Raw genomic sequence first — 20,181 nt, 5'->3', positions numbered from 1 at the left:
GTCTGCAATTAGTTTCAACTTTCAATAATTGTGAAACAAAATCATAAATAAATTGCGTGTTTACCACTACAATCATCTATTATTGGTCCCACTGGCCAGGTGCCGACATTACCGCAATTTATTTTTGGTCCCACTGGACTGGTGAGGAAGTTATAGACAGGACATGAAAGATTGAATATTTGCACCACAAAATGTTCCTGCTAGGAATTTTCGCCTTCATTTCCAACTTCGAAGTCTCGCATGACATTGGGTCAACGTAAAACAATTTCCTTTACCCTTCTGGACTATCCCCCTAAGAAAAAAAAATCTGTAATTGTTGTACAAGTTCTAGTGTTTTACTCACAAAGAAACGAAATAAGCAGATATGGTGTACACTTTCTGACAAAGGGTCCCTAAACAATTGGTGTAACGTCTGGTGCTTCTAATCCAGATTCCAGACAACGTAATTTTCTTACTGTCGAAGAATGTTGTTTTTACCATGGAAATCATTTGTCATAACTCGGAATTTTTAATGATATTGGCTATAGAAGTGATATAATCTTGTCCTTCTGGATTTTAACTTGGTTGTTGAGGATGTCCTATCAAAGTGTTCAACATCAAACTTGAAGGGGCCTGGCAACTTGTGTAATTTAGGTTCGCTTCAGATGTATACATCTATCAATGTAATTTTACAACTAAACAGATGTGTAATGACACTAAGGGTCCGTTTGGATACAGTTTATTTTACTGAAAACTAAAAACTAAAAACTAAAGACTAAAAACACTATAGCAAAATAATTTTTAAATGTGTGAATAGTGCCGTGAGACCCATTTTTAATATTTTTTTCTGAATAAAGTGGTTGTGTGTCCCATGAACAATGCACTTTGTCTCCTGCATAGTGAATCCATGTGCATGAACAGTGTGGTTACTGTTCATACGCGCTAAAAAAAAAAAAAAAAAAAAAGGAAACGTGAAACTCAAAACGCAGATACGCAATAAGCCTAATCCAAACAGGCACTAAGAAAATAATTTTTACAACTACTAAGGTGACATGTTGTGATTAATGCACAATAAAAGTGATGCCAGTAACGAGCCATATAATAATGATGATGCACCACTCATAACACCATTGTGAATTGTAAAATAAGTTTCTAAAAAAATTGTCCCTATCATTACTCATGTATAGAATATCTAGAGGTTGTTGTGTATTTAAGATGATTCTTTGAAGACATTACTAGATAGGGAAGTTTAGGGCAATAGTGAATTTTTCATCTATATACCCTAGCCAACATATTTCCTAGAGAATTAAGGGCATTTGCTGTGATATTTCTGCTATACTCTCATAAACCCCTCTGTGCTCCGTTATTGAACAATGTAATTTGGCTCTTTTGATTTGGGCTGTGGCCCTCCCTATTTTGAATTTGTAATTAGGGTGGAGGCCAAGAGAACCCCCCTTGTAATTCTCCTTCTTTGTGAATAAAATTTTCCAGTTCACCACAAAAAGTAACCGATTTCAATATACCAACGGTCCATTAGGTTCAATAGACGTACTCTCTTCTAGTGTAAACAAGATATCTCACATTAAGTTTAAAGTAAAAATTTAGTCAAAAATGTTGTGAACAATAGTGTTACACTATGATATTACACTATGATACCGCCATTTTAATCAATAGATATTATAAAACTATTTTCTGTGGATATTTTTTTCAATGTTTAGCAATCATTTTGGAATTTGTATGAACCAGACATGAAAATGTACAATTTTAACTCAAAAGGCATTCTTTCTATTTACTTCTGGAATAAGAATTATGTTTCCAAAATGGATTATGAATTAGGAATTGTTGTATTAGCAGAAGAAAAAGAATAGAATTCTTCCCCCAAGCAAATTACTTTGAGAAAGTGCGGTTAATCGTGAGTGGTAGTAAAAAAAATGTGATAAGCTTATGTGAAAGTGATTTTCTATCACTCAAATTTTATCATTTCAACAAATTGTAATAAACGGTGTAATCTTAGAAAAACTCGTGAACTTTAACCAACTTTTAAAAAGAAGTACGGAAATAAGCATAGGTGATGGTACTAGCTAAGACAAACATTGTCCATGAGAAGCATAATCTCAATACACATGAGAGAGATCAGAGAGAGTAATTTTTTATTCTTTATTTTCTGGATTTAAGGGAATGTTGTCTCAATACATACACTACCTTCTTGTGAGACATCCCAACCTTATTGATTGTTAATGTGGATGATAAAATTGGAGATATTAGTTTAGTACATGTCCTTCAAATTAATTTAATTTTCTTGTCAAATATCAAATCAATCAGTCAAGCTACTTTTACTAGGCACTCACCACAACATATCATCTATATATTTCTAAAAACTGAAGCATAGCATTTATTATTATTATGTTCCAATTGTGCCACATCAGCGTCCATGTCATTATCTTTTTTCTTTCCAATTTTCCTATAATTGTTTTTAACATTTATTTTTTTAATATTTATACTTTTTCAACCTTTCTCTCTCCCTTACTTTTTCATCTCCCTACTATTTCTCCAACCTTTCTCCCTTCCTTACCTTTTCATCTCCCCATTACCCTCTAAATTAATATCATTAATCTTTCTCTTTCCCTTCATCTTCCTTTATTTTTGTCTCTTCTTATTCATACTCTCTTACTATAAATTTGTCGCTATCTCTTCCATTTTATGCATAGTTTTCCCTCACAACAAAAATGTTGTTTCTCTCTCTCTCTCTCTCTCTCAAATCTTTGGTGGATTTTTTTTTCTTGCATATCTACTTTAGGTTGATAATTTTTTATATTCTTTAAAACTCTACTTTGGGTTAATGCGATTTAGTTTTGTTTTTTATTTTTATTTTTTCTCTTTGATTGTTAAATGCTATCTTATTGCGTTATATAGAATTAAATATGGTATATTAAAATATAATATTATTCTATTACATAGCATGATTTTTTTATAGTGCTTAATTTAGACGTTAAATTATATATGAGACTTTACTAATCGTTGTTTATTCTTTAATCCTTTGTGGAGAACAAAGTACTCTTAATAGTTGTATTAGAAATACATTATCATGCCATTTATTTAGAGAAAAGCAAAGGTTAACCAAACGAAAATAATCAGATGGGTGAAAAATTTTAGCTTTTGCAATTTTATTTTAATAATTATTATTATTTTATAATAATTCATATATAGAAATTTAATTCTTAGATTTTGCTAATACTCCCTCCGTCCCAGTTTGTTTGTCCTTTATTCCATTTTGAGATGTCCAAAAATATTGTCCTGTTTCTAAAAGTAAAAGATATTAATTTATTAATGTTCCTATTATACTCCTACTTTATTTTCAAAACTATTTGAAAAGAAAAATAACAAATATTTAAAAAATCAATCTAATTGGGGCAACTTTTTAGTTGCCTCATTAAGAATAACTCTTTAAAAAAAAAAAAACTAATAAATTTATTTAAGGGTAATTTTGTAAACTTATACATTTTTATAAGGTAGACAAGACAATAAATGATATTCCCTTAAAAAGTTTGATTTTTAAAAAATGACAAACAAATTGGGACGGAGAGAGTAATTGTTTATTTGATAATATGTTTTGGGTTGATGTAATTACAACAAATTGTTTTCCTAATTAGTCCAATTAATCATTGTTAAGTCTTATTAATTTTCTTAATTACATTTTTTGGTGTTTTGGATTGTAGGCGGAAAAAATAAGGTTTGAGAAAGTTTGTTTAAAACTAAAAAAATAATCTCCAAATTTTATATTCTTTTTAATGATTCACAAAATGTTATAAATAAATTTTATTAAAAAATGAATATTTTCGTTAACTTGTCTTTTGAATTTTTGAAAAAAATTAAATTATTTTTATTTTGGTATGACAAAATTTATATTTATGATTGTTTCTATATTACATTTATGATTGTTCATGATGGAACACAAATCCGTCAGTCAGAGTGAGCAGATGGAGTCCACTGTAGAATGTGAAGGTTTGCTTGATGAGGGCCACCGGTGTGGTGCCTGCCACGAAGTCTCCGATGCCAAAGTTAGGATAATAATCAGATACAGTTAAGAGTAAAAATGTAGTTCTAGAGTAATTTTGCATATATCCCCTTCTGTTGGTTCTATGAGAGTTTTATACCTGAGGCCTTTGGGGCTAGCCGTTGGGGCTGTAAATGCCCTCTGAAGTAACGTCCCTGGTCCAGTAATGAGACTTTTAAGAGGCTCCTAACGGTCTGCTTGGTTGATTTAGTAACTGCTCAGGTCATTGATTGACTGCATTGAATGACCCCCTGCTTTCGTCAGTGATGATGCTCTCTTCGTTATTTCTGATGACCTCGTCATGGATGATACCTTCGTCACTGACGTTATGTTCGTCAGTGGGACTTAGAATTGTCACTCCTGTCAGTTGCCCCCCAGGTTCTGGGGTCGTCGGTGACACGTCATGATGATCACAGAAGATGAAAAGTCTTTTCCTGTGACTCTTGGGGTTCTGTTCCGCTTTTAATGCTTAGTGGCCGCGCTACACGCAATCGTGGCCACGTGGCGCGTGATGATCTGGGGAATTAATGGCATGACCCTTGGGTTTCCCGCTGGTTTTTCAATCGTTCTTGGCCCACATTTAAAACTTCTCCTCTTTAATTTTTCTTCTACTTCTCAGAGAGCAAAGACAGATCAGTTCTTTCAAGGCATTTTCTTGAGGCTTCCTTTCTTTTCCAGATTTCTTTTGCGCTGTGCCTCCGCTGTTCCACCATTGGAGGTGCGTTTCACTTTCCTTTTTTTCTTTCTTCTTTTTTTTCTTTTACTGTAGCGTAATTTCTGATTTGCTATTCCCTTTTGCTTCTATTCTGTTGTTGGTTTTTCTTTTGGGGTTTTTAGTTTCGCACCTTATTTTTCTGCCCTCCGATTTCTGCATTTCCCATGGTTGATAGCTTGGAGGTTAGGATAGCTTGCCCATCGATTTCCTTCCTTTTTGCGCGTCTAGGAGGGTCTCTGGGTACTTACCTGTTTTTAGAAAATTTCGTGTACGAAGGCAACAGTCTGAGCGTGGTTTTGGGCGAATTGTTGCCCTTGCTCCGTCAGTCGCTCAATTGGTTCGAGGGTTTAGAGGGGAGAGGATTGATGTCTGAGGTTAGGTCTAGTGATCTTGAGACTGGGCTATCGTCCAGTGGTGACCCGGCTGAAGGAGATACAGCCGTCTCTGGACCTCGAGAGGTTAGGGCTTTTTATGCCCTTAATGAGATTTGTGGTCTAGATGACGAGACCGTAAATAGATTTAAGGATAGGTTTCAATTTCCGTCTAGGGTTCGTGTCCGTCTACCCAGGGAAGAAGATAGGGCCTGTCACTTTTTCCCGGGCGAAATATGTTTTTACGAGTCAACCTTCACTTGCGGGCTTAGGCTCCCCATCCATCCGTTCCTGATGGAACTTTTAGATCACTTTGGTATAGCTCCCGGGCAGCTTATGCCTAATTCGTGGAGGATCGTCATCAACTGTATGCAGATATGGTTGGCCTCTAACAGGGATATGATCAGGATAGGTGAGCTCACCTACCTGTATCGTTTGAAAGAGTCTAAGGAATGGGGGTATTATGAATTAATCCCTTGGGAAAGAAAAACTAGGATCGTCAAAGGATTGCCCTCGTCATTCAGGTATTGGAAATCGCGCTTTTTCTTTGTGTCTGGGGACGACTTCGAGACCCAATCCAGCAGTGATTGGGGTGATATCCCGAAGTTGCTCCGTCGGTGGGGAACCCCGACCTTAGGTGCGTCAGTATTTCTCCCCGTCGTTTCAATTTTGCCAATATTGAGGCTCTGGTTTTGCTAACTTCTTTGTTTCTTTGTTTGATGTAGCTAAGAGACGACCTGGACTGAAGAGCAGGTACAAGGAACGCATAGAGACTGCGATCGGGTACGCTGAGACGATTGAAAGCTGGGACGAGCTAGTTGACCCCCGGTCTCCTGCATTTTACAATCTTGGTCCTGACCCTTCTCCTTTTGTTCTTCGTCAGCTTGGTATTGAAGGCAAAAAGAGTAAGTTCTGACTTCGTCAATGTTTGATTCTTCTTTTGTACACTTAAGCAGTTTTTGACTGGCATTTTCTTCTTGCAGAGATGACGACAAAGTTCAATAAGGATATGTATGCAAAGATGAGGTCGAAGAAGGACGAGCCCCTGTCCAATCTAGGGAAGAAAGTCGTGCGCGTGACCGGGCAGGGCTCTACTCCTACTCCCATTCCTCCCATAGCTCTAGAGACAACGAGAACTGCCTCTCCAACTACGTCAATAGAGGAGATCGTCACTCCAGGCTCAAAAAGGCAGCGCGTGGCTAGTAAAGGGAAGGAGAAGAAGAAGGCTGATGCTTTCTCGTCAACAATATGGGACGATGAGAGGTTGGCTTTGGACAGGGCTCATGAGGTTGTCACTCCAGCGGATCTAAGGGCTCTCTCAGACATGTCTCTGAACGACGTTGCCTCCCGTCATATTCATAAGCTCGTCCAGGTACTGATCTCGTCATCTTTTTTTTTTTTTTTTTTTTTTTTTTACTGACGACTTATAATCTCTTTCCAGGTGTTGGGAGAGAGCCTCCATATTACTACTGAGTATATCACTCAAGAGGCCAAGGTGGCATCTCTGACGACCCGAATGGAGGCCCTGGAGAAAGAGAACTCCGACCTGAAGAAGAACCTGATTACCTCCATGGACGAGGCGACCACTTTGAAGCAGAATGTTAAAGTGTTAGATGACGACCTCAGGGTTGAACACCAGTTGACCCAAGAGAAGGATGAGCAGCTTCTTTCAACCAAGGAGAAGCTTGCCACCATTGCTGCCAGATCGGTGGAGGCCTTTCAGGCCACTGACGAGTACAATACTGTACTCTTCAGTTGGTATTTCAAAGGTTTCGAGTTGCTCAGGAGGTATCTCGTCAAGCACCCTTCTGGGGTCAACATGGAGAGTTTAGATCTGGAGGAGGTAGATAAGGAGATGGCTTTGGACGAGACTGCTCAGTCCTCTGCCCCAGATGGTGATGCTCCAGACCCTGCCACCGATGCCCCTGCCGCTGTGGATGCTTCTGTTGATACCTGACCCTGTTACTTAGAAAATTTTTTTGTTGTATTTGGTGGATGCCCTTCTTGTTTTGGGGCCCTTTTTTTTTTTCAGAACAGTTAATTTTATTTTGAAAACAATGATAGTGGCCCAGTGGTTATGGGCTGGAATGAAGTTTACTTACTTTTCTTCTAGATGCTTTTGGCTTATTTACATCTGTTTACAATTTTGTGCTTTGTTGAATCCTGTTGTGATTTGATACATTGCACTCTTTTCTTCGTCCACTGACCCCTGCCACTTGTGACTTTAAGGGGGTGTTGTCTGGCGGCTTAGGTCCGTCCAGGCGGACTCTTGTTACTTAGTCTTTTAGCAATCATACTATGGTCGTCAGTAACTTACATCCGTCAAGGCGGAATCTTGTTACTTAGTCTTTTAGCAATCATAATATGGTCGTCAGTAACTTACATCCGTCAAGACGGAATCTTGTTACTTAGTCTTTTAACCATACTGCGATGGTCATCAATAACTTACATCCGCCAAGGCGGAATCTTGTTACTTAATCTTTTAACCATACTGCGATGGTCGTCAGTAACTTACATCCGTCAAGGCGGAATCTTGTTACTTAGTGGTTTATACCCATTGTGTGAGTCGTCAGTAACTTACATCCGTCAAAGCGGAATCTTGTTACTTAATAGTTTCTACCCATCATGTGGGTCGTTAGTAACTCACATCCGTCAAGGCGGAATCTTGTTACTTCAATTCTTTATTGGCCTTATGTTTGACCAACGCTGCCTGCGCAAAAACATCAGAAGAATAATACTTTTATTAACTTTAATAATGAATGCATTCGTGTATTACATTTACTCATGGTATTTCTTTAAGTGCTCAATGTTCCACGGACGAGGGAGCTTTTGTCCGTCCATAGTTTCCAGGTGGTAACTTCCTTGCCTCGAGTAGTGGATGACGCGATAAGGCCCTTCCCATGTAGGACCAGCTTCCCTTGAGTGGGGTCTTTAGTCACTATAGTGACTTTGCGAAAGACGAGGTCCCCTATATCCAGACGCCTGAGTTTGACCCTCTAGTTGTAGTACTCGGCCATCTTTTTTTGATACTTCGTCATTCTACCGGACGCATTATCTCTTATTTCATCTAGGCAATCCAGGTTGAACCGCAGTCCCTCGTCATTGAGTCCATCTCTGAAAGTTCCTCGTCTGATGCTTGTTACTCCAACTTCTACTGGGATTACTGCCTCTGTGCCATAGGTAAGCCTGAAGGGTGTCTCTCCTGTTGGGGTTCTGGCTGTAGTCCTGTATGCCCACAGGACACTAGGTAGCTCTTCTGGCCAGGCACCTTTTGCTTCGTCCAGCTTGGTTTTGATTATCTTGAGCAGCGTCCTGTTCGTTACTTCCGTCTGTCCGTTCACCTGAGGATGTCCCGGGGATGAGAACTGATTCTTGATCCCGAGGTCCGAACAGAAGTCTTTGAAGCCTTGGCTGTCGAACTGCCTCCCATTATCAGATATGATCGTCAAGGGAATCCCGAACCTGCAGATTATGTTTTTCCACACGAAACTCCGGATCCGAGCCTCAGTGATGGTTGCTAGGGCCTCTGCTTCAACCCACTTTGTGAAATAATCAATAGCAACTAGAAGGAATTTTACCTGACCTTTACCTTGGGGCAGAGGACCGACGATATCGATTCCCCATTGTGCGAACGGCCATGGGGAGGCTATGGTCGTCATTTTCTCCGCTGGAAGCCGTTGCACATTCCCGTACCGCTGGCATCTGTCGCACCTTCTGACGATATCAGCAGCATCCCCCTGCATGGTTGGCCAAAAATACCCCGCTCTTATCACTTTGTTGACTAGGGATCTGGAGCCGGCATGGTCACCACAGATTCCTCCATGTACTTCTTCCAGGATGTATTTGGCCTCGTCCTCGTCGACGCACTTTAGATAAGGCATAGAGAATCCTCTCTTGTACAAGACGTCATTCAGGATCGTAAACCTGGCTGCTCTCTTCTTCACCTTTCTGGCTTCGTCAGTATTCTGAGGTAGGTGCCCATCCTGGAGGAAGGATATTATGGGCGTCATCTAGGTGCCTGTGCTCTCGATGGAGAACGCCGCCACCTCTTCAATACTCGGGAGTTTCTGGATCTCTATTGTCATGTCTGTGCTCGCCTTTCCTTCTTCTGACGACGCTAGTTTTGATACTTCGTCGGCCCCAACATTCTGGCTTCTTGGTATCTGGACGAACTCCACTGTGTCAAACTCTTGGGTTAGTTGCCTTGTCAGTTCAAGGTATTTCTGCATCCTTTCTTCCTTTGCCTCGTACTCTCCACTGATCTGTCCGATTATCAGCTTTGAATCACTCTGGATTAGCAAGTTTTTGGCCCCAAGAGCTTTCCCAAGCCTTAGGCCCGTCAATATACCTTCATACTCGGCTTCGTTATTGGTGGCTGAAAATTTCAGTTGAACCCCATATTTCATCACTTCTCCGTCGGGGGTGGTTATGACGACCCCTACTCCCCCTCTCTTTTGGGCTGACGAACCATCTGTCTGTATTGTCCATTTATCAACTTCGTCTGTAATTCCATCTTCGTCTGGCAGAGTGAATTCAGCGATGAAGTCAGCCAGAGCTTGTGCCTTGATAGCTGCTCTTGGATGGTACTCGATGTCAAATTGGCTGAGTTCGACTGCCCATTGGACCATTCTCCCTGCTGCTTCTAGTTTGTTCATCGATTTCTTAATTGGTTGATCCGTCATCACAAGGATAGGATTTGACTGGAAATACGGCCTGAGCTTGCGCGAGGCTACTACAAGTGCAAACACAATCTTTTCGATCCTTGGGTACCTGAACTCAGCTCCTTGAAAGGCTTGGCTGACGTAGTACACCGGGAGTTGCTTCTTGCATTCTTCTCTAATCAAGGCTGCGCTTACTGCCGAGGCTGACACTGCCAGGTATAAGTATAAGTTCTCCCCTCCCTTGGACGGGCTTAGGAGAGGTGGACTGCTCAGGTATTGCTTCAGCTCCTGGAACGCTGCTTCGCATTCGTCGGTCCAAGCAAAAGCCTGCTTGAGGGTTTTGAAGAAGGGCAGGCATTTGTCTGTGGCCCTAGAGACGAACTTGTTCAGAGCTGCTATCCTTCCTGTAAGTTTTTGTACGTCCTTGACGGTCTTGGGCGAAGCCATGTCGATGATAGCTCGTACCTTCTCTGGATTTGCTTCTATTCCTCTCTGGGACACCATGAATCTCAAGAACTTACCCGAGGCTACCCCAAAAACACATTTGCTTGGATTCAACTTCATCTGGTGTTTTCTCAGGGTTGCAAAAGTCTCCTCCAGGTCGTCCAGGTGAGCGAGCTCCTCCTTGCTCTTGACGAGCATATCGTCCACGTATACTTCCATGTTCCTGCCAATCTGTTGGCTGAACATTTTGTTTACCAATCTTTGGTACGTAGCTCCAGCGTTTTTCAACCCAAAAGGCATCACTTTGTAACAGTAGAGTCCTTGGCTTGTGATGAAGGCAGTCTTCTCCTGGTCTTCTTCAGCCATCTTTATCTGGTTGTACCCTGAGAAGGCGTCCATGAACGTCAGTAGCTTGTGTCCGGCGGTGGAGTCCACGAGCTGGTCTATCCTTGGTAGAGGGAAGCTGTCCTTTGGGTATGCTTTGTTCAGGTCGGTAAAGTCTACACACATTCTCCACTTTCCGTTTGCTTTCTTTACCAGGACGACGTTGGCGAGCCATTCTGGATAATATACTTCCCGGATGAATCCAGCCGTCAAGAGTTTGGTTACTTCCTCTGCACTCGCCTGATCTCGTTCTGGAGCGAAGGTTCTTCGTCGTTGCTGAACGGGCTTCCTGCCGGGGTCCACATTCAGCCTATGCTGGATGACTCCTGGAGATATGCTTGGCATGTCCTCGTGACTCCATGCAAAGACATCCAGATTCCCCTTAAGGAATTTTATGAGTTTCGTCCTCATCTCGGGGCTTAGCGTCGTCCCTATCCTGGTCGTCTTGTCCGCATTTCCTTCTACCAACTCTACCGCTTCCAGGGTCTCTATCCCGTCCTCCTCTTTTTCTTCAATCGTCCACGTGTGGTTTTCCTTTTTTGCCAGTACGGCTTGATAGCATTCCCTTGCTAGGACTTGGTCACCCTTCACTTCACCCACGCCTCTGTCTGTTGGGAATTTCACCTTCAAACAGTAGGTTGACGTCGCCGCCTTCCACTTGTTTAGGGTGGGCCTCCCAATGATGACATTGTAGGACGAAGGGCAATCTACCACCAGGAAGTCTACTTGTTTGGTCAACTGCAATGGGTAGGTCCCTGCCGTCACCGTCAGAGTCACTATTCCCCTGAGGTAGACCCTGTCTCCACTGAAGCTGACGAGCGGAGAGTCAAAAGGACGGAGCCTTTTTGGATCCAACCTCAGCTGCTGGAAGGCGGGGAGGTAGATGATATCCGCTGAGCTCCCGTTATCAATAAGGATCCTTCTGGTATTGAACCCTTCTATATTCAGTACTATGACCAGGGGATCGTTGTGAGGCTGCTTTACTCCCCTGGCGTCTTCTTCATTAAAGGACATGTCTTGGTATGTTCGTCGGTGCTTGGACGGAGGCATGGTGTGGACGCTGTTCACCTGTCTGTGGCATGCTTTTTTGAGTGATCTAAATGATCCTCCTGAGGATGGTCCTCCCGCGATCGTGTTTATCTCCCCGATCACTTTGCGTGGAGGCTGGGACGGATGGTCGTCATCCCGAGTAAAGGATTCGTGTTGGGTCCTGTTGTCGTTTCTGAACTTGCCATGTTCTCCTTTCTTTACATATTTCTGTAACTTTCCTTTCTGTATTAATTCCTCTATTTGATCCTTCAGGTCTCTGCATTCTTCTGTGTTGTGACCGTGGTCTCTATGGAACCGGCAATATTTGTTCTTGTCACGTACGTTGGGGGACGAGTGTAATGGCCTGAGCCATTTGAGATAATGCTCGTCCTTGATCTGCGTGAAAATCTTGTCAACAGGCATAACCAAAGGAGTAAATTTTACCTGACGAGGATTTTTGTCGTCTCTCCTTCTATTCCCGTCGTTGTTCCGACGTTCTGGTCTGTCTCTCTTTTGCCCTCTGCGGTCGTCTTCTCCTTTGGACTTGTCCCCTAGTCTCTCAGCATCTTTTATGGCAGCTAGAGCATCTTCCGCGTTCATATACTTTTGTGCCTTCAGAAGCATCTCAGCCATTGTCTTCGGGGGGTTTTTTGCAAGAGAGGCCACAAGGTCTCTGGATCTCAACCCTGCTTTGAAGGTCGTCAGCTGAACCTTATCATCAGCTTCGTCCACTTCCAGAGTTTCCCGTGTGAATCGCTTGACATATGACCTCAGAGTCTCCTTCTCTCCCTGTCTTATGGTGAGTAAATAATCTACTGGTCTCCTTGGGCGTTGTCCTCCTATGAAGTGGCGCAAAAAAGCACTACTCAGCTGATCGAAGTTGTCTATGGACGAGTTTGGTAACTTAGTAAACCACTCCCTTGCAGCTCCTTTGAGAGTCGTAGGGAAGGAACGACACAATATCTCGTCAGGTAGCTGCTGGAGACCCAGAGTCGTCTTAAAGGTATTAAGATGATCCTGAGGGTCCTTGAGTCCGTCGAATGGCTCTAATTGAGGCAGGCGAAACTTTGACGGCACAGGGCAATCAAGTACTGCTGCAGTGAAGGGCGAATCTGTAGCCCTTACCATTTTGTCTACACTCCGGTCTGTCTTTTCTTTGATAGCGCTCCTTAGTTCGTCCATCTCTTTCCTTATTTCCCGAAGAAGATCTGAGTTCTGTTCGTCCGGAGTAGTTGGTCTCCGGGGGATTTCCCTCTACTGGCTATCCCCCTCTCCCTCCGTGTTACCCTTGGACCGGTTTTCTTCCTGTTGAGCTTGTTGAACTTGCTGGAGCCGCAGCTTCATTTCCTGGTTTTGTCTAGTGAGTTCCTCAATGGTGGCTGCAAGGACTTGAACTTGCTGGGCCAAGGTTGCTGAATCTGGGTTGGATTCCATCTGGATATGGAGAATTGATGGAAGCTACGTATTCGAATGTGAATCCGAAAAATCGATTCCCACAGACGGCGCCAAACTGATGGAACACAAATCCGTTAGTCAGAGTGAGCAGATGGAGTCCACTGTAGAATGTGAAGGTTTGCTTGATGAGGGCCACCGGTGTGGTGCCTGCCACGAAGTCTCCGATGCCAAAGTTAGGATAATAATCATATACAGTTAAGAGTAAAAATGTAGTTCTAGAGTAATTTTGCATATATCCCCTTCTGTTGGTTCTATGAGAGTTATATACCTGAGGCCTTTGGGGCTAGCCGTTGGGGCTGTAAATGCCCTCTGAAGTAACGTCCCTGGTCCAGTAATGAGACTTTTAAGAGGCTCCTAACGGTCTGCTTGGTTGATTTAGTAACTGCTCAGGTCATTGATTGACTGCATTGAATGACCCCCTGCTTTCGTCAGTGATGATGCTCTCTTCGTTATTTCTGATGACCTCGTCATGGATGATACCTTCATCACTGACATTATGTTCGTCAGTGGGACTTAGAATCGTCACTCCTGTCAGTTCATATAATAAATAAAAATATGATTACGAATACATTACCTTTCATTAAATTAGTTTGAATTGTAAAAAAATTAATCAATAAAACCATGATAAGATAATTATCATACGCAATGTGTGAGTTTACAGCTAGTATAAATAATATCTGTCGGCAGCATTGTAAAACGGATATTGATATGGTAATGTCTCTAACCAGTGAAAAAACAAGGAAAAGAAAGCAGTACTCCATTATTAGGAGCCTTCCCTCCTCCCTTCATTTCCAACTTCAAAGTCCGCATGACAGTCAACATAAAACGCTTTCCTTCAGCCTTCTGGAATTTCCTTTCCCAACAACCCTATGCCCCTGAGAAAAAAATATCTGTAATTATTTCATTTAAATATTTATGGGTATTATTTCATTTAAATTTTTTTTAAAGTTTTTTATTTAAATTTTAAACTTTGAAAATGTTTTATTTATACCTCAAAGTTTCTACAAAGATTTCATTTAAACATTCTATCATATTTTTCTATTAATCCGATAATCATCACATCACCAGTTTTTTTTTTTTTTTTTTTTTTGGCCTGATACGTCATATCACTAGTTGGTTTAAGTGAGATTTATTTCAAATATTGAGGTTTAAATTAAACTTACATGGTTTGATTAAAATTATTTAAAACTATAAGGTCTAAATGAATATTTGTTAAAAAGGTTTTTATTTTTTTTTAAAGGTTTAGATAGAACCTAGCTTTTTTTTTTTTTTTTTAAGAACGGACTATTCATTCATTCATAATAATAAAGCATCTTAATACAAAACTTCCATTGCAGGTGAAGAAGAATATCCCATGAGTTCCATCCAATACAAATCATCATCTAAACTATTTCTAGCATGTTGTGCAAGCACATTTGCAACCTTATTTCCACCCCTCCTTGTGCAACAAATACTAGCCCACTCTAATCCATGGATCAAATGGCAAATATCATCCACCACATTTCCAGATAAAACCTAGCTTTTAGATCTTCTTTTTCCTTTACTTTTTAATTTTTTATATTTTGAGATGAGAGGTACATAAAAAAAAAAAGTAGCAAAAATACAAATTTATCCTTGCTTTTAACTGGGGTGAGTAACAGAAGACAAATAAAACTTACCTCTCTCTCTCATCTCTGTGTTTAATTTCGTGATTTGAGTCTCCGATCTAAGGATTCTGAGTTTGAGCTTGCTATGTTTGTGGTTTGGGTTTCCTGTGCATTTGTTTGTTGGTGGGTTTGGATTTTTGGTTGTGGTTGGTGAGGCTTGGGCAGTGGTGGAGGTTGCTAGTACATTCGTTTGGATTTTTTGGTGGAAGGTTGTGATTGTGATTGAGGGCTGTTGGTGGGTTTGGATTTTTGGTTGTGGTTATGGGTTTCCTATGCATTCTTTTGGATTTTTTGTGTGGCTGTTGGTGGTGTTGATGGTAGTGGAATCTGGTTTTGCCGTTGGTGGTGGTGGTGATGAAACTGGGTTTGGGTGTGGGTTTCATGTTCTTCGTGTAGAGTCAAGTGGGTAAGGGAAGAAGACAGTGCAGCCATGGCAGACAGTGTTGTGAGTTTCCTGTTACAGAACCTGACTCAGTTGCTCTCTCAAGAATCAAAATTGCTTGGGGGAGTAGAGGATCAAGTCAGGTTACTTCAGAATGAGCTGTCTCTGATCAACATCTTCCTCAAAAATACTGAAGGAAAACGACATGACAATGAGTTGTTGAAGGAGGTAGTAAGCCAGATCAGGGACGTAGCTTATGAGGCTGAGGATGTTATTGATACATTCATCATCACAGTGACAAAGCACAAGAGAAGAAGCAAGCTGAGGAGGTTTATCCTTTCATGTGACCGAGCTATCTTGTTTCATGATGTTGCAAAAAGGATAGAGAGCATCAAGAATTTCATCAAGGAAATTTACGATAATAGGAGCAAGTACGGCATAGGGGAAATAGCCGAATCATCTGGAGGAGATGCAGAAATGGAGGAGATGCTGCACAAGCGCAGGAGATACGTAGAGGAAGTTCGAGTTGTAGGATTTGGTCACGACTCAGAGGTATTGGTGAAGCAGCTTATTGAAGGGAGTTTGAATCTTAACGTTGTTTCAATCATTGGCATGGGTGGCTTAGGTAAGACCACTCTTGCTAGGAAGATCTACAACAATAATCATGTCAAGAACCACTTTTCTTTTTATGGGTGGGTGTATGTCTCTCAAGAATATAAAATCAGAGACCTGTTGCTTGAAATTTTGAAGGGTGTGTCACCAATGCCAAAACTGAAGAAGTTTATGTTAAAAGTTGAATTAAAAGAGGAATTACTTCAAGGTCTGGAAGCTAAGTATAGCACGAACGAAGATAAATTGAAAGGGACACTAATTGAAGACTTGAACGGTATCAAGGCAATGAATGATGAAGAATGCAGAAAGGAATTGTTTGCGTTCTTGGAACACATAAGAGACCATAAATTGAAAAAATCATTGTCAGGTTTCGTGAAAGATATTTACGAAAAGAATGGTGAAGGATGGCAAGATATGGATGACAATGAATTGAAAAGTGTGTTGCTCGAATGCTTGAAAGACAAGAGGTACCTAATTGTCATGGACGACATCTGGAAAACTGAGGTATGGAATGAGGTAAGTGTTGCCTTTCCTACTAACTCCAATGGAAGTAGAATATTGATCACTAGCCGAATAAAAGAAGTGGCATCACATGCAAGTAGTATTAATGATAGTATTCCTCCTATTTCCCCTTATGAACTCCCATTTCTTAAAGAAGATGAATGTTGGGAGCTCTTCTCTAAGAAGGTGTTTAGGGGAGGTACATGTCCTCTAGAACTTGAAACTCTAGGGAGAGAAATTGTGAAAAGTTGTGATGGTTTACCACTTGCTATTGTGGTATTGGGGGGCCTTTTAGCCAAGAAGGAGAAAACGCATCGAACATGGTCGAAATATGTTGGCCATGTCAATTCGTATCTGACTGAGGATAGATCAAGTTGCATAGACATATTGGCTCTAAGCTACCACCTATTACCCCAATGCTTGAAACCATGTTTTCTATACTTTGGTATCTACCCAGAAGACTTTGAGATACCAGTGAGGCAACTAATCCGACTTTGGATAGCCGAGGGATTCATTCGACAAATTGGGAATAGAAATATGGAGGACGATGCTGAAGACTACTTGGAGGAACTCATTGATCGAAGCTTGATTCAAGTGGCAACAAAAAGGCTAGATGGAGGTGTTAGAACATGTCGTATCCATGATCTTTTACGGGACCTTTGTATATCAGAAAGTGCTGACGAAGAGTTTCTTGAGGTTTGTTCTAATGATAACCTCTCACAAATGAGCAAATTCCGTAGAATTTCCAACCACTCTGCCAACCATCCATACATTTCTTCCAACCCTTGTTTGCCTTCAAATCGTCGTTCTGTAACATGTTTTGGGGAAGCTTTCGGGCATAAGAATCTTCTTGACAAAGGCTACTACTTGAAATGGCTATGTGAAAGTAACAAGTTGGTTCGGGTGGTAGAGCTCAGAAATATGGTCCGCATTTGTTGCTTAATCCCCAAAAATATTGAAAACCTGGTTCATTTGAGGTACTTGAGCATTTCCTCTGGTAAGTTTTATGTCATTCCAGATTCCATATGCAACCTTTGGAATCTTGAGACGCTGGACATGAGAAATTCTGAAATTAAACGCTTGCCTAAGGGGATATGGAAGTTAAAAAAATTAAGACATTTATACTTGGATGGGCCAACATATCTACCTAGACCTGACAATGAAGCGGGTTTACCCAATCTTCAAGTCCTCACTGGTATATCTTTAAATTACGACAAAACTGAGAGTCTCTTTGCCCAGGCCAGATTTCCTAACCTTAGAAAATTAGGATTTTATGGGTTACATGCGCCACCATCATTGGTTTTGACGCTGTCAAGCATCCATCCCTTGCGTCATCTACAGACTTTGAAGCTTCGTAATTATGTTAGTCTTTCAAATCCAAGTTCACTCCAGTCGACCCTAACAAAGATAACCTTACTGGATGTGACAGGTTATCTTCCATCTATCTGGAAAGTGTTGGGTAGCCTTACCAACCTCCGAATACTCAAAATTGTTAATTGTAACTGGTTCACACTACATTGTGATGAAAGCAGTTTTTGACAACTCGAAGTCTTAAAAATGAGAGAAGTAACTGATATGGGATGGACTATGGAGAAAGGTGCAATGCCAAGGCTTCAACGTTTGGTCTTGGAGCGTTGCAGGTTTGATATGATTCACGTGGAGGAAATATGTTGCTTGACTGCCTTGAGGGATGTGGAAGTTTTACATCCCAATTCAAAATTGGTAGAGATGCTTCGACAGTTGCAGATGAGGGATGGATGTAAACTCCAAGTCTATCCACCTCTGAACTCATCTCTTCCATGATTATCCTCGCTGTTAACTTAAGCCTCTACTGTTTTTGTTTTTGTTTTTTGTTTATGGATCTGTGGTGATAAATCTGTTTTAGTTTGGAGGAAGGTATAATCTTGGAATTGGGACACTGCTAAATAATTGAAAAGCTTAATTAGTCTATGTTTGAATTCAATTATGTTATATTAATTTCTTAAATTTTTTTTTTTCAAGTGAAAGACATTGGTTCAGAAATAATGGGCACTGAACCTCTTTTTTTTATATAATTCAAGTAATGTTGCTTTAATCATAAAAAGCTGGCATTATTTTATTAACCAAGAGAACCACTTTAACGGGTAATACATACAGTTTCTCTGTTTCTAAGAAAGCTCCGTGCTTCTCCTAGAACAGTAGAATAGTTGTCCCTTCTCTTAGAAGGTGAGTTTGTACTCCTTAAAATAACAAGGTTATTTTAAGGTTTGTTGGGTTTTTTCCTTTGTGGGGTGGGGAAACACTTCAGTGTTTCTTTTTGCAGTTTCCTCTTTAAGTTTTTTCTCTCAGTTTTTTTCAAATCGTCTGGAGAATTTGACCTCTAATCAAACGATAAAGCAGTCCAGTTTGAGGGATTGAGGTACTGGTTCAGGGGGGGAGAATAAGTCTTCACGAACAGAGTACTAGACAAACTGGTGTGCCTGGTTCGGTGAACAGAGTGCTAGACAAACCGGTGTGCTTGGTCCGGTGAATTTATCTTAGTAGCAAAATTTCTCACAAGCAAATTCCTCAAGATGATGCTCTACAAAAGAATCTGGCGTTCTACAAATGGTCTCAAAATCAAGCTTTGTGGCAGCCATAGGGTACATGATGTCCCCTACAAATTCATGAATAAGGCTGTGGCAGAAAGTATCTGTGAAACAATAGGTAGGAGAATTTTCAGGCGTCCTATGAGACCTCCGCCAGTTCAGCGACAGGAAGGCGAATTTTCAGGCACAGTGGTTGATTGGACTGGAGAAGGCGAAGCAATTATGGAAATCGGAAATTCAGGGGATCACATTAATTCCAAATCCGTTACAAATTCAAAATCCGTAACTGATAAGGAAAGGGAATCTGAGGCAAGAAACGTGCTAAACCAAGAGAAGCCAAATCTGTTATTCTCTCAATCAATTTCCGAAATTAATTGCCATGATCATTTATTCCCTAAATCACATTCTGAAAATAAATGCCAAGGTGATTTATTCCTTTCACAACTCTCAGTTTTTGAAAAGGAAATAAGGAAGTTTGATATAACGGGTACTAAGGAGGCAGGACATACGAGCACAGCTAGCAGGGAAGGGGAACATGAGAAAATTCATAACTTCCCTCATGAAGTGGCAGGAAAAATAAATGCTTCAATGTGTAGTCTCTCTCCTCACTGTTCTAATGTGGAAGCAACATTCATGGACTTCAAAGAGGGGCTGTCATGGATGATCAAAATGAAATAGAATATAGAGTGGTTCTCGGTCACAGTTTGGTCAATATGGACATATCGGATTCCAGTCAGAATAAACCAACCTTGGTGCAATCCAAACCAGCTCACAAACATAGCCAAAAATTATATCGATACAATGTTTCAAGTAGAAGATAGGGCAGTGATTGGAGTGATCATCCGAGAATGCCAAGGAAAAGGCTTGGCACACATGGTCGGAATCATCCCTTTCCCCTTAACTGTTATAGAGCTTGAAACTTTGGCTATATCGAAGGCTTTACAGTTAGATGCTGATCTAAGTTTGGAAGATGTCACTCCAGAGGGAGTTTTAGAGATTGCAATGAATGCTTTGAATGCAGATTCACAGTCTTTGGAATCCTTTGGTTTACTTAGTCGTGATGTTAAATGTTTTGCAAGGTTATTTCATTGTATTAGGTTTTCACATGTTCGTAGAGAAGGATTGTTGTATTCTCACATTAAGAGAAACGACAATGGGGTTGCTCATAGTCTAGCTAAAAATGCATTATGCATACCAGATTTTCAAGTATGGATGGAAGATGTCCCATCTCATATTGGTTCGATTTTACAATTGGATGTAGTTGAATTTTATTAATAAAATCCATCAGTTTCTTTCTCAAAAAAAAAAAAAAAAAAAAAAAAATCATAAAAAGCTTGGACAAACACAAACATTAAACATAATATCTAGATGTTAGTTTTGT

The 20,181-nt window shown here is 40.7% G+C and overlaps 2 protein-coding genes across 2 annotated transcripts; one reads left to right on the top strand and one right to left on the bottom strand.

Annotated features, from left to right (window-relative positions):
• Positions 1–11,788: 11,788 nt before the first annotated feature.
• LOC115952151 lies at positions 11,789–12,765 on the bottom strand. Its single transcript, XM_031069228.1, has 2 exons — positions 12,082–12,765; positions 11,789–11,944 (listed from the first exon to the last, which is right to left on the bottom strand). Exons 1-2 carry the CDS (start codon positions 12,763–12,765, stop codon positions 11,789–11,791), a joined length of 840 nt encoding a protein of 279 aa, XP_030925088.1.
• Positions 12,766–14,419: 1,654 nt separating this feature from the next.
• Positions 14,420–18,183, top strand: LOC115952591 (putative disease resistance protein At1g50180). The gene has a single exon (XM_031069764.1). It carries the CDS (start codon positions 15,169–15,171, stop codon positions 17,770–17,772), a length of 2,604 nt encoding a protein of 867 aa, XP_030925624.1. The 5' UTR covers positions 14,420–15,168; the 3' UTR covers positions 17,773–18,183.
• Positions 18,184–20,181: the final 1,998 nt, after the last annotated feature.

The sequence above is a fragment of the Quercus lobata genome, chromosome 7, assembly GCF_001633185.2.
Source record: "Quercus lobata isolate SW786 chromosome 7, ValleyOak3.0 Primary Assembly, whole genome shotgun sequence".
NCBI lineage: Eukaryota > Viridiplantae > Streptophyta > Magnoliopsida > Fagales > Fagaceae > Quercus > Quercus lobata.
Note: the sequence above shows the minus strand (reverse complement) of the source record. Positions and strands in the feature narration are given on the sequence as shown.

What these genes read in the sequence shown, in the direction of transcription:
- LOC115952151 (XM_031069228.1), bottom strand. Translation starts at nt 12,765, where the DNA reads ATGGTAAGGGCTACAGATTCGCCCTTCACTGCAGCAGTACTTGATTGC. An exon ending in ACGACAAAAATCCTCGTCAG is followed by an intron (nt 11,945 to 12,081) that starts GTAAAATTTACT and finishes CCGGTTCCATAG; the next exon opens with AGACCACGGTCACAACACAG.
- LOC115952591 (XM_031069764.1), top strand. Translation starts at nt 15,169, where the DNA reads ATGGCAGACAGTGTTGTGAGTTTCCTGTTACAGAACCTGACTCAGTTG.